The sequence below is a fragment of the Equus asinus genome, chromosome 17 (assembly GCF_041296235.1).
Source record: "Equus asinus isolate D_3611 breed Donkey chromosome 17, EquAss-T2T_v2, whole genome shotgun sequence".
In the NCBI taxonomy this organism is placed as follows: domain Eukaryota; kingdom Metazoa; phylum Chordata; class Mammalia; order Perissodactyla; family Equidae; genus Equus; species Equus asinus.
Window position 1 is genome coordinate 2366715 of NC_091806.1, and position 13403 is coordinate 2380117.

The following is a 13403-nucleotide window of genomic DNA, read 5'->3' on the forward strand; positions in this document are numbered from 1 at the left end:
TAGTTTTTTTACCCACTCACTATTGATGGATGTTTATGATGTTTCCAGTTTTCCAGTTTTGCAAACAATGCTGCAAATAAATATTTTTGTGCATCCCTCCTTGATCCAAGGAGGAGAAAGAGAGAAATAGACTTGCTAGACATGTGATTTCACAGTAGCTTTATCATTTTATATCAGCAACTCATGAAAGTTTCCAATTTTCCAAAAGCCCTTCATCACTTGATATTGTCAGATCAAAACTTTTTTCAATATGATGAATGAGAAATGATATCTTAATTACAAGTAAGTTTGAGCATCGTTTACATCTTTTCATATGTTTGTTAGTCGTTTTACATTTCTGTTACATTCATGATCCTTTCTTGGGATTTCCTTGGGGCTTATTTGGCTTTTTCTTATTTATAGGAATCTCATATATATGTCCTCTTGTATTTTTGATACCAACCTCTTTTGTTGTATATGTTATAAATCTCTTTCATTTGGAGCTTTCTGATCCTGGTGTTGCTACTGACTGGCTCTGTGATTTGGGGGACATCGTTTGACCTCCACAGAACCACTTTTCTTCATTGTAAAGTGAGAATACACTACCTGTTAGTTATTAAGTTATTGACAAATGCCAATGAAAGAATGTATGAGCTCTGTGATTTTCGGGTTCCTCATTTGATTTCTGCCAGCCATTTTCTCAGCTGTAAAGTGAGAATACATTGCCTTTTAGGTTGATTGTGTAGTGTCAATGAAAAAGTGTATGAAAATGCTTTGGAGAGTAAAGAATACCTTCAAATGTAAGGCATTTTGTCCTTTCTTTGGTTTTATTATTACTCATCCCTAGGAGTTGGCTTTTGTGAAGTATCTCAGATCTGCACAGATTGATCAAACTCTGAGGGATGGGTGTTACAACATAGCACTTGTCTTTTTATTTGACACTCTCTTGGGGGAGGAAAGAAGTTCATAAGCAAGATATGCTCTCATTGAACTTCTGTGTTCTTGGAATGCACTGGGGGATGGAGGTGGAGAGGAGCAGCATGAGGAGAATCCCACTTCTTTGCCACCCCCAGTGCTTGCCCCAAGGACTGACATGGTAGAATCTGGCCACTTACGGAAACTAATGTCTGCAAGGTTAGAGTTAGCCTGCTTTTTGTTTCTATCGTAGTCCACTTCTCAGTTAGAGTGCAGGTTTCAGAGGCAGCTGTTCTATTCTACCACAGTAGGGAAGTACGAGGGTACAATCTCCTGCTCTAGTTCCCTTTTGACCGACGACTGGGTTCTGCCAACAAATTAACTAAAACATGATACCACCTTATGGTTTGGGAACACTCATACTCAAATACCACCTTAGATCTAGACAGCCCTGTGCCCCTGCCCAATGTACCATGCTTTAGGGGACCCTTCCTTTGCCCGTGCCCATCCCATTCTAGAACACTCTCTAAGTACGCAGGACCCAAGAATTACCAGATGAAATGTCCTGAACCTGCTTCCAGGGCCTGCAGAGCCTGTTTCTGAGTCCATCCTCCCAAAGATGGATCAAGCCATTAGACTCCACCTCTGATATGTGCATTCCTAGGTCCCAGGTGTGGCCAAGGGCGACCACTGAGAGGGATGTTCCCAGAGCTTGAGTGCACTAACTTGAACCCCTGTGTACAAAGGCCCCTTGAGGTACAGGAAGGGACTGGGATGTGGGAAAGGAAAGGAGGTGGATTTGGGGCCAGGGTCCTCCATTTCTACTCTTGCCCCAGCCCTGCAGTTGTCAGTGGCAAGTCTACCCAGAGGAGCCTGTCCCTTGTGACCCACTGCTTATTTTATGGGTAAAAAAAAAAAAAAGCCATCGAGAGAGGTTTTCTTCACCACCCATTTAGAGGCTAAGCATTCCTGGCTCAATATAGACCCCAATTAATCTTTTTTTTTCTCTTAAACATTGGCACCTGAGCTAACAACTGTTGCCAATCTTTTTTTTTTTTTGCTCTTTCTCCCCAAATCCCCCCAGTACATAGTTGTATATTTTTGTTGTGGGTCCTTCTAGTTGTGGCATGTGGGATGCTGCCTCAGCATGGCCTGATGAGCCATGTCCTGTCCATTCCCAGGATCCGAACCAGCGAAACCCTGGGCCGCTGAAGCAGAGTGCGCGAATGTAACCACTCGGCCACGGGGCCGGCCCCCTCCCCCCAATTAATCTTGAGAATAGGGGCCGGCCCAGTGGCACAGCGGTTAAGTTCACACATTCTGCTTCTCAGCAGCCTGGGGTTCGCCGGTTCGGATCCCAGGTGCGGACATGGCACCACTTAGCAAAAGCCATGCTGTGGTAGGCATCGCACTTATAAAGTAGAGGAAGATGGGCATGGATGTTAGCTCAGGGCCAGTCTTCCTCAGCAAAAGCAGGAGGATTGGCAGTAGTTAGCTCAGGGCTAATAGTCCTCAAAAAAAAAAAAATCTTGAGAATAATTCTCAAAGAGAGTCAGGTGTGGAGGTGGAATGGGTGAATTTCCTGAAGGGAGCCTCTTTCTGCCTCTCTCCTGTCTTTCCCCTGGGTAGGCAGTGCTGCTGATGCTTTGTGAAAAGGCGGAGGGATTCTGCTGACGTGCTGTATTTTTATGAAAGCAGGCTAAGGATTCCCTTATCGCTGCACACAAGGCGCATCTGCCTGCAAACAGGCTTTCTGCTTCTTAGGGATTCTTTCGTTGTCCTGTTTCTTTGCTGAATGTTTCAGGCACAGTTTGGTGCATTCCTTTCTGTTCTCTAGAGCCAGGGGGAAAGTCAGGATATATCAGGGCTCTTGCTGAAAAGCTTAAAATGGGCTCTGGCAGCTGGGATGTGGGGGAAGAGAGCTTTCCAGGGACAAGTGACCTGCTTGTTCAGCCAATGAGAAGCAGTTTATAGGGCTGATATCACCAGACAGGCTTCATTGTCTGATCATCTCAAAAGCAGGATCATGTCTGGCCACTTAACCCTTTTTTAGGTACTTCGGGTCTCACCCAGTCCCTGGTATGTGACCTCCAGATTGCTTTTCCCGACTGTCTGCTGTGAGACCACAGAGATCAAACATTTAAATTGGTGAAGAAATTTGGAGAATTGTAAGCCATCATTTCAGAAATACAAATTATTAAAATTCAGGACCACAGCTAGAATGGGAACGTCGACTGAGCTGTGTTGGAGAGCACGTCTAAAGAGGGCGTTAGTCTCAGCCATGCTGCGGCTGAGCTGTGTTGGAGAGCACGTCTAAAGAGGGCGTTAGTCTCAGCCATGCTGCGGCTGAGCTGTGTTGGAGAGCACGTCTAAAGAGGGCGTTAGTCTCAGCCATGCTGCGGCTGAGCTTTCCTGCATAGACTTGGGAGAGAGGAAGTTAGAGGGGAAAAAGATTGAGCTTGTAGTCTATTTTAATCTATATGGTGGGGTCTTACTAAGTACTTCCTGTTTTGGTGGAATTAGAATTGGTTCTGCAAATTTAGAAAATATCACTGATTCTGGGGCCTATTTCAAGTAACAGTTATCTGTAGTGTTTGTTTATATTGTACTTCTTTATTGTCCTTTCCCCAGTAAAAACGACAGTCATTTTACTCCTTCACACTTCTTTTTTGTCACTGGTAAAATGAGGGTGATGATGCTACCCCGTCCCACAGAGGAATTGATAGAAGGAAATAAGTTAATTCATGTAATTTTAGATTGTGCTACACGCACGTATTATTATTATTAGGGCATTCCTATCTTAAGATTGCATGTTCATTTGTTCAGCAGACCTTTTCAAATACCTTCTTGATGCTGGGCACAGATACAGAGATAGAAGATGTGGTTCTTATCCTTAAGGAATTTAAAACATTGTGAGAGAGTCAGACAATAATAATAAAAATGTCTCCTACATTTATTGTGTTTATCATGTGCCAGGCCGTCTTCTAAGCACTGTGACATATGTTAGCTCATTTAATCTTACCTTAATCCTGTGAAATAGGCAACGTTATTAGCTTGATATTACAGATAAAGAAATTGAGGCACAGAGAGGCTAAGTGACCTGCCTAAGGTCACACAGATAGTACTAGAGTTGGGACTTGAATTCAGGGAGTGTGGCTTTAGAGTCTGTGCTATAAATCTGTGCTGACCAATACAGTAGTCACTAACAATATATGGCTTTGGAGCACTTGAAGTGTGGCTAGTGCAAATTGAATTGGGCTGTAAGTGTGAAATACTTTATATTTTTACTTTATATATTTTTTTACATGTTGCAGTGATAATATTTTGGATATAGTAAGTTAAGTAAAATGTATTAAAATTAATTTTGCTTTATTTTTGTGGCCACTAGAAAACTTAAAATTAATATGTGGCTTGCATTTGTGGCTATTGGCCTTTGCTACTCTAAATCATTACAATGCAGTAACAGCAACAATAGTAATAGCCTAGATGACATTTATTGAGTACTTGCTGTGTGCTGCATACTGTGCTAATTCCTTTACAAACCCTCAAAATCAAACTATGTATTATCTCCATTTTATAGAAGGGGGACAAGGTTTTAAGAAAGTCAGTGATTGCCTAGGGTTGTCAACTAGTTAATGACACAGACCCCAAATTTGAAACCTTATATGTCTGACTCAAAAACCTGTACTCAGCCAGCACACTGTAATGCTATTTCCAGTTAAATCTCTGGGAGTTTTCTTTATTTTTATTTTTATAAGGATATTTGATGTTGCATACTTCTGTATTTTCTATGTAGAAGTTCAAAATAAAAATCAGCAGGTCATAAAATAGACATCCCAGATGGAAATCTCTTCTGCGAAGCCTCGGTCCTCAGTGAACACTGGCACAGTTGAGCCCTGAGAAGAAACTGAGTCAGCCTGTACAAATTGCATTTAATTTTCATTCCAATAGTTTTGTCAGGTCAGTGGGCAATTTATATCCTGACCCTCTTTGTCCATAGAGAAGAGAAAGAGAGGCAACACAGCCTTCCTTAGTCGTTTAGTTCTCTTGGTTGATTAGAGGAAAAAATTGCTTTCCATTTCATTGTCCCATGAAATGCTGTTTGTGTTCGAGAGCAATAAAATGCTGTCTAATGACCTCTGACTTTTCTTTCTTCTAGAGCAAAGACTCAGGCGGGCTGAAGGCAGCTATGATTGAGTTGGTGGAAAGGTTAAAGTTCAAGAGCTCAGACCCTAAAGTAAGTATTGTTTGGGAATTGACTGGGTGTTGGTACCCCCAAGTATTTCATTCTCCTTGAGCTAAGTTTGAGGAATGTTAATGATCATCCAACTGAACATTGCGTCAAGATCTAATTATAATTAAGCCTGCCCATCAAAAGCAGTGTTCTACTATGCCTAGAGATAACTCATCTATTTTTCCCCTTCTCTGTTTTATGACTTACAACACATAATCATTAATTGTTTTCCTGAACTGCAGACAAGTGCATTTTTAATCTTCCTTTACCAGGCCTTTGAGACTACTGTCCTCTGTGTCCATTAAATCCAGCCATTAAAGGCATCTGAGACACTGATCAGCTTAATGCTGGGGCCTGGAACAGGCTCCAGACACATCCACTGGATGTTCAGTAGTGCTTGTCTCTGTCCCACTTACAGCAGCGAGCTGCCACCAGGAATGCTTTTGTCCTCATGACCTGGAGTCTGGTCTGGGAACTGGTTTACGCTTCCCAGCTTTCTTTGCAAGATGTTGGGGGCTGTAGGATTGATATTCAAGGTGGAGGTGGACTGGGAACTGAACATGCCGGAGGGATTATGACTAACACAGTCTTCCTTCTCCTACCCAGACACTTACTGTGGCACTACTTGGAGTTGGTGCCAACTGGCTTTACCTGAGCATCAAAGCCTCTTGCAATTAAATAGGGAAAGGAGCATGATTTTGACTTTTTTTCAATTTGAAGTTTTTATAAGGAGAGTAAGACTAGCATTTCTTAAGCACCTACTCAGAGCTAGGCACTGTGCCAGGAACCTTACATACCTTTTTAAAAAGTTGTGGTAAAATATACATAATGAAATTTACTTTGTGTGTGTGTGGAAGATTCATCCTGAGCTAACATCTTGCCAATCTTCCTCTTTTTTTTTTCACTTGAGGAAAATTAGCTGTGAGCTAACATCTGTGCCAGTCTTCCTCTATTTTGTATGTGAGATGCCTCCACAGCATGGCTGATGACTAGAGTTGGTCCATGCCCAGGATCTGAACCCGTGAACCTGGACTGCCAAAGTGGAGCACATGGAACTTGAACCGCTTGGCCACAGGGCCAGCCCCCTGAAATTTACCATTTTAAGTATTTTTAAAGGCACAGTTCACTGGCATTAAGTACATTCACATTGTTGTGCAAACATCACCACCATCCGTGTCCAGAACTGTTTCATCATCCCAAACTGAAACTGTGTCCCCATTAAACACTATCTCCTTGTTCCCCATCCTCTTGCATACTTGGGATTGTTGAACAACTCTGTGCAATAGCTTATTATTTCCACTTTATTGATAAGGACGCTGAGGCTTGGAGTGGTAGGGCTGTCCGCCCCAAATCTAGTATGAGCTAGAGCTGGCTTCAAGCTCTGACTCCACTGCCTCTGCTCGCTCTTTTGTATCCCACTGCAGACCGAGCGCTGGTTTCCTCTCCCTGCCCCTTTTCTGTAATCACACTGTGCCTTTGTTTTCTGATCTGAAACACTATATGAGGCAGAGCCCCAGACAGTGACGGGCTCTTGAGAAGGTGGCTTCCCTCACCAATCTACAAAATGATTTTCTCCTCATACAACATTGAAAGTATTGGGACACTGGTGTAGTTAGGGTTCCAGAGGTAGAGAGTATCTTGATAGAAAAAATTGGAGTAATCGTTGTCAATTTTCTGAGCTCAAGTAGAAAGACATCTGGTGTAAGTAGTTTTCTTTAGTGCAGATGAACCAATTAATTATTAAAGGTTACTGAAAGCTTCTTTTTACCGAGTTTCTCTGGTTTCTGGGACAACAGCTATCCTGGAGGAGACAGCTGTATTTTCTGTTTCTGCCGCATCCATGTACTGGTAGGCAGGGGAGAGCAAGAGGATGTGTGCAGATTACTCTGAGTGGCTTCTGTGCATGATGATAATACAGGTAGAGAGCTTTGGGATCCTTTATGAGTTCATACAGTTCTTCTGATGGGAAACTTGCCATAGGTGAGAGAATTGAGTGGTCCCATGAGAGCAACCTGTGGAAGCCTCAGGATTTTCCTGTGATGCGTCATGAGCTAAAGGCTATTTGTTAGGACCTGACTTGGTCTTGGATATGTGTATACATAGTCACCTCTTTTTTATCTTCTCTTCATCTTGCCCTGGATTATTTCCCACCAGTCTATTTTAGTTTTAAGCCCCTTTCTGATCTATCATGTGCTTATGCTGTATCTACCTGAAGCCAGCTTGAAAAAGGACCAACATATTTGCAGGATGACTGCCAGATCACAAAGTAGGGGTGAAAAATGGAACACTTAAATACATAATTTCTGTAACAAAGAAAATTTTCCTGGAAATAAATTGGTGTCTTCCAAGAGAATCCTTAAGTTTTTAGTCTGTTCTCTTTTCCCTCAAACCCTACAATCGTTTTTTTTAGGTTAGCCTCTTTAAGAAGGGCAGAATCTCTCAGGCCCTGACCTGTCATCTCCTGGCACAGCAGCTTTACATAGAAGCACTGATTGAGTCAGGGAGCACTGAGCACTCTCTCTGCCTCACTTCCTCCAGAACTCCCTAAAGCGTCCCAAGCTTGATTAGTCCAGACACTGAAGTCTGCTGGGGACTGGGTTAATTTTTACCTCGTGAGTTTTTTTTTTTACCTCGTGAGTTTTGCCAGAGAGGAGTGGAAGATGCCTAGATTAACCATATTTTTAATTATAAAATAATATATGCTTATAAATTAAAAAGTACAGATATCCATAAAGGAAAAATAAGATGAATTTTCCCTGAGTTAACCATTATTAACAGTTTGTGGTGTATAACCTTCTAGACGTTTTTCCATGTGGAAATATACTTCTAAGATTTTTTACAAAAACTATACTATTCCTATAGTTTTATTACATAGAATATCTTAGACATTCTTCTGTGTCAGTAATATAGACTTAATTCTTCTCAATGAGATGCTTCATTTTGTCCAAAATACTTGACAGACACCCTGTTTTCTTCCCGACTGGTGGCTCATAAACTTTAATGTGCATGAAAACCTCCTGGAGGACGTATTAAAGCACCGAGTGCTGGGCCCACCTGCAGAGTCTCATCCAGTGGGTCTCGGGTAACTGGAGACTGGGCTGCATCTTGACTATTTTCCTTCTCTCTTGTTTTGATTTCTTTTCATTCCTTTCAGCAAATAGCCAGAAGAGCCCTTGTAAACAAGTCCAAGTGATTTCAACTTTAAAAAAAATGGAATACACAAAAATCCAGGCTCAGAAAACAACTAAATGGAGCTGAGGTAGCAAAGGATTAGGGGAGGGAATGGGGAGTTGGACTGAGGAGTCAGCTCAGGCTGCCTGAGAGGACAGGATTCCTTTAAAACCATCATGTCTAGCAAGAAGTAATGAAGCCAAGAAGAGGAAAGGGAGTCCTGGTCAAGATTTAGGAGGATGATCAAGGCCCGTGCCGTGGTCTAGGAGTGGGCTGAGTTCTAAAACCAGAAGACCAGCAGAAGACGTTAACTCGCAGCCACCAGAGGTGAGCCTGAGGACAGGACTCAGAGCTGGTGGTGGTTGGTAAATAAGGCTCAGACCCAGACGAAGTTGTGTGCATGCATGTTGCTATGGTGAGCCTTATTTTAAAGGATGCATACCTCCAGGGATCTAGAACTTTGTGTATAGTGGGAAGAGATTATTTTTAATGCCAAACAATCTTTAGTTTAATTGGAAGTGGTCTTTTAAGTAATAAGACATCCTAATGTGTTTGACATGATCCAGTTTACAATTTTTTTCAGCCAAACTTTTCAGAAACATCTATTGCACAAAGCAGGATTTTTGTAGATTTCTTATATTTATGCTGGACTTTGGGGAAATCTGAAAGATGTCGTTAATCAAGCGTGTGTGTTTGTGTCTGTCTCTCTCTCTCTCTCTCTCTCTCTCTCTCTCTCTCTCTCTCTCTCTCTCTCTGTCCGTCCGTCCCTATCCATCTGAGTCCATCTATAACAGGATTTTTAGGAAAGTTAGTGTTCTGAGTTCTTTACAGCTTTCCTTTGTTCACAGTTTACCCGAGGAAACTGAAGCTTAGAAAACACATGGTTTCCCTTCCCTTCCTTCCCCTGCCCAGTCTCTCAGAGAGCATTGAACCAGAAGCAAAACATACTCAGCTCAGTCAAACCCACCCCTTGTTATGCAGTTAATATCAGCCACGTTCTCTAGTATATATCGATTGCTTTTCTTTCCACCTAAGATGTGGTGTTCATTGTTTCCTGTAGCTGGCATGCTTGAAACAGTTAAAAACACAGTTGTGTATCTCAAATATTAAACTTATAAGAAGTTATTCTCAATAAAAAGTGTCTTAAACTTGAATCAGGTGGCTCACATTATCTGTCTAACTGGAGTGGGATTAAACATGCAATCTAGTCACACTAAGACTGCCTAAAATGTATCAGGTTTTTCTTCTTTTCTCCAATCTCTAACGGTGTTCTTACTGAGTTGTGAGACCAAAGAGTTGTCTAGCAACATGAAATTAGTTAAAAAGATCTGAAGATGGTTTTCTTATTTTATTTTAATGTAGCATTTAATTTAATAATAATTACACATTTAATTTAATAATTGCGAGAGAACTTTACAGTCATTTTTAGTAGCTGATATCATTGACGTGGAACACAGCCCAGTCCTTCACTCTCTTCTGCTAATCGGACTCTTGTTAAAATGATAGATTTTGCATGTACAAATAGTAATGGATATAAGCGAAACCTAACTTGAATTCTTCTTGTTAATGTCCTTTTATTCACCAGGGTCAATGACCTCATGGTGGTCCTTGCCCTGCCCCAAGACACACGTATTCACAGGGCCAGTGTTTATTTAACCAACTGAAGCAGAGAATTGAGATGCATCAGTTATCAAGTTGATTCATTCAAAAAGTGTTCCTTTGGGTGAAGGGTTATTAGAATTATTGACCTATTTCTCTGCTTTTCACTTAAAAAGTTGTAAGTAGTAATCTTGGAGGGTATGACTTGTTTATTTTATCTCTGTATCCTCAAGCCCTGTTAGCATGGTACCTGGCAGGTAATAATTGTTATGCATTGTCTATTACAACAACCCTATGAAAAGAACTATTATTATTTGCCTTGTTTTATGGATGGTTTAAATAGCTTGCTAGTAAGTGACAGGACCAGGACTTAACTTCAGATTTGTCTTACTCCATATTCTTCGTCCCCACACTATTGTTGAACACATGGCTGAGTGGATATATATACATATAGTCCGTCATCGCTAGCAGTATGGCTCTTCACTGACTACTTTTCCCTCACACTCTTACCTCCCTTTTCTGGATCCTGCAGCCACGGCTCCCCACAATCCTAAAGTCCCAGGACTGGAGAGTGGCTTTTTCCAACAGAAAACGTGGGGAGATGCAAGCGAGCCGGGACAGCTCCAGAGCATTCAGCCCTGGCTAAATGAGGAACGGAGGCAGGTGCTTCAGTGGTGTCCTCTTACTGATGGAGGACACCAAACGGGAACAATACCTGCACCTTCTCAGGTCTCATCCAGGCTCAGAGGAATGGACCCAGAAGCACATGTGCCCCTTTTTATCCTCTGTAGACACTTGGGCAGCAGAAAGAGGGGGAACAAGCTCTTGCCCTCTGTCACCATGCCCCTGCCTTTATCAAAACAAAACGACTTCCTCCTTTCCCGGTCACCCTGTTATAAAAGTAGTACATGTTCTCTGTAGGAAAAGGTGGGAAAGTCAGACAGGAATAAAGAAGAAAGGGAAAGATCAGCCGTTCTTCCACCGGCAGTGGTTTCTAAGCTTTGAATACTTTTTTTTTTTTTTTGAAATGCAGGTTCTTGAGCCTCACCCAGAGCATCTAATTTAGTAGTTCTGAGTTCCGCTTTTTTAATATGCAGCCTGGATGATTCTGATGCACGTGGTCAATACATCACGCTTTGAGACGCACCTATGGAAAAACTGGTTAATATTATGGTGCTTTGCCCTTCCAGTAGAACATTAATATGATTCTCCCTCTGTGTAACTGTTATTCTGTGTGTATACATATGTAGAACTATATGACTGTGTATACATAAATAGTTTGTACCCATCTTTGTTCACCACATTATCCCATATGAATGCATACATTTTCATCATTTGAATCCAGTTCCATCTTTGAACCCCAGTTTAGAAAACTAAAATCCTGAATGCCAATCTGCAATTATTGTCAAATGGAAGTTTTACCTAATAAGGCATTTCTGTTTTCTTTGTAATATCAGAAGCAGATTCTGTAAGGTTTTCTGTTGTTTTGGTGTTTTTTGAGGCAGGCATGACAGTCACAGTCTCAGGTTATTCAGGCAGTCACGTTGAAACTGAGTTACTGCAAAGTCCTGCACTCAGCCCCAGGCTGTCCGTTTCACAGCATCTCCCTCCCCATTATTCAGGTGTCTCACATATGACTGAATGAATAAACGTAGGGCTCAGTTGGAAGTGTGAGGCCATCTGCATCAATGCCCCCCCTGCCGCCCCTGCTTTACTGATGAGGAAACTGAGGTGTGAAGAGAGTAAGGGTTCTTGCCCAACGTCATCAGGCAGTTATAGTAGAGCCGGAGCAAGTTGACAGCTTTTAGGACTACAGCTTTGTAGTTTTCCCCATAAAGAGAAGTTTTGTCCATTTGACAAGGATGTGGAAAAATTGGAACCCTCATACATTTCTGGTGGGATTGGAAAATGGTGCAGTCTCTTTGGAAAACAGTCTGGCAGTCCTCAAAAGGTTAAACTTAGAGTTGCCATATGACCCAGCAATTCCATTCTTATGTGTATACCCAAGAGAAGTGAAAACATATCTCCACGCAAAAGTTGTACACCAGTGTTGATAGCAGCATTCTTCATGCTCTCCAGAATGTGGAAACAACCCAGCTGGTGAACGTGTTACAGTGTGCCACTGTACAGTGGGGTGCTGCTTGGCAATAAAAAGAAATGTAGTACTGATACATGCTGCGACCAGGAGAACCCTCACAAACGTTATGTTCAGTGAAAGAAACCATTCACAAAAGACCAAACACTTTGTGACTCCATTTGCTTGATTGGTATTCCAGAATAGGCAAATTTATAGAGAGAGTAGACTCGTTGTTGCTTGGGGCTGAGGGAAATGGAGGAATTGGAGAGGGGGGTGGCTACTAATGGCTGTTGGGTTTCTTTTGGGGATGATGATTGCACAACTCTGTGAATATACTAAAAGCACTGAATTGCGTACTTTAAATGGGTGAATTGCATTATACGTGAGTGAATTATGTCTCAGTAAAGCTGTTGAGAGAGAGACTACCTCTTGAATCACTTTTTTCAGCCCTTCGCTTGAAGTGTCCGCAGTGACTGGTCTTTGTCTTTCTCCGGTCCTCTTCCGGATAGGGATGAAGGCAGAAACCTGATGTTGGGCTCTCTCGGGGGAGGCAGTGTTCTGTGGTTATTGAAGGCTCAGGCTCTGGAATCAAGCTGCCCTGGGACAGATCCCCTCCAGCATTGACAGCTGTGCAGTCTTGGGCAGATCCTGTGCTTAACCTCTCCATTTCTCAGGTTCTTTGTTTTTTTCTGCTACAAAATAGGGGATAATGGTACACACTTCATAGGGTTGTTAGGAAGGTTAAATGAGATAATCCCTTTAAAGTGCTTAGTACAACGTCCTGTAAATGTTGGCTGCTGCCAGCTTTCTCCTAGTCCTGAGAACCACCGCTGCCTCCATGGGGCCGCCTTCTCCCACCCCACTCCAGAGTTCAGGGGACCTTCCAGTCCTTGTGGAGAAAAATAAGCCATCTGTTTATAACTAACTAGACTCTATACTTTGATCAATTAACAGTTCTCAGGATTAGTGACACTTACAGATTGCAGGTTTTAAAGGGCCATTGCTACCTCTTTGGGTGATGACAGGCAGATTGAGTTGAATCTCCATAGCTGGGACTCCTTGGCGTTGCTGACTGGCTGACTGTCTCTGTGGGCCTTCCATGGCTGCCTTGCCTGGTATTAGTTCGGTGTGGTTCTGTTCCCCTTTCAAGTCAAAGCAAATGTGTCTGCCTTGGGAGTATGCAGCTGTGTGTCCATATATTCCCAATAAAAACAGGAAATCAGTGCATAGAAGTACTTATGTTTATTGTTATAGAGCAAACTCTCAAGTTAGAACTGCTTGGTGCCAAATTAAAAGAAAAATGAAGAAATTAAGAATCACAGAAGAAATTAAATGTCGCATTTGAGAGACATTAGGAGAGATATCCCCACTTTAAAGTTGACAACTCTGAGATTCTTGTTTCCTTCCTGTTCCCCCTTCCCCTGCAGC

At 42.2% G+C, this 13403-nt stretch overlaps 1 protein-coding gene across 1 annotated transcript in view; it reads left to right on the forward strand.

Annotated features, from left to right (window-relative positions):
* Window positions 1-13403, forward strand: part of TRIM44 (tripartite motif containing 44) — a 112626-nt gene that overhangs the window by 15648 nt on the left and 83575 nt on the right. The window contains exon 2 of the mRNA XM_044750626.2: window positions 5054-5131. Coding sequence (XP_044606561.2) covers window positions 5054-5131 — 78 coding nt within the window. The remainder of the gene's footprint in view (window positions 1-5053; window positions 5132-13403) is intronic.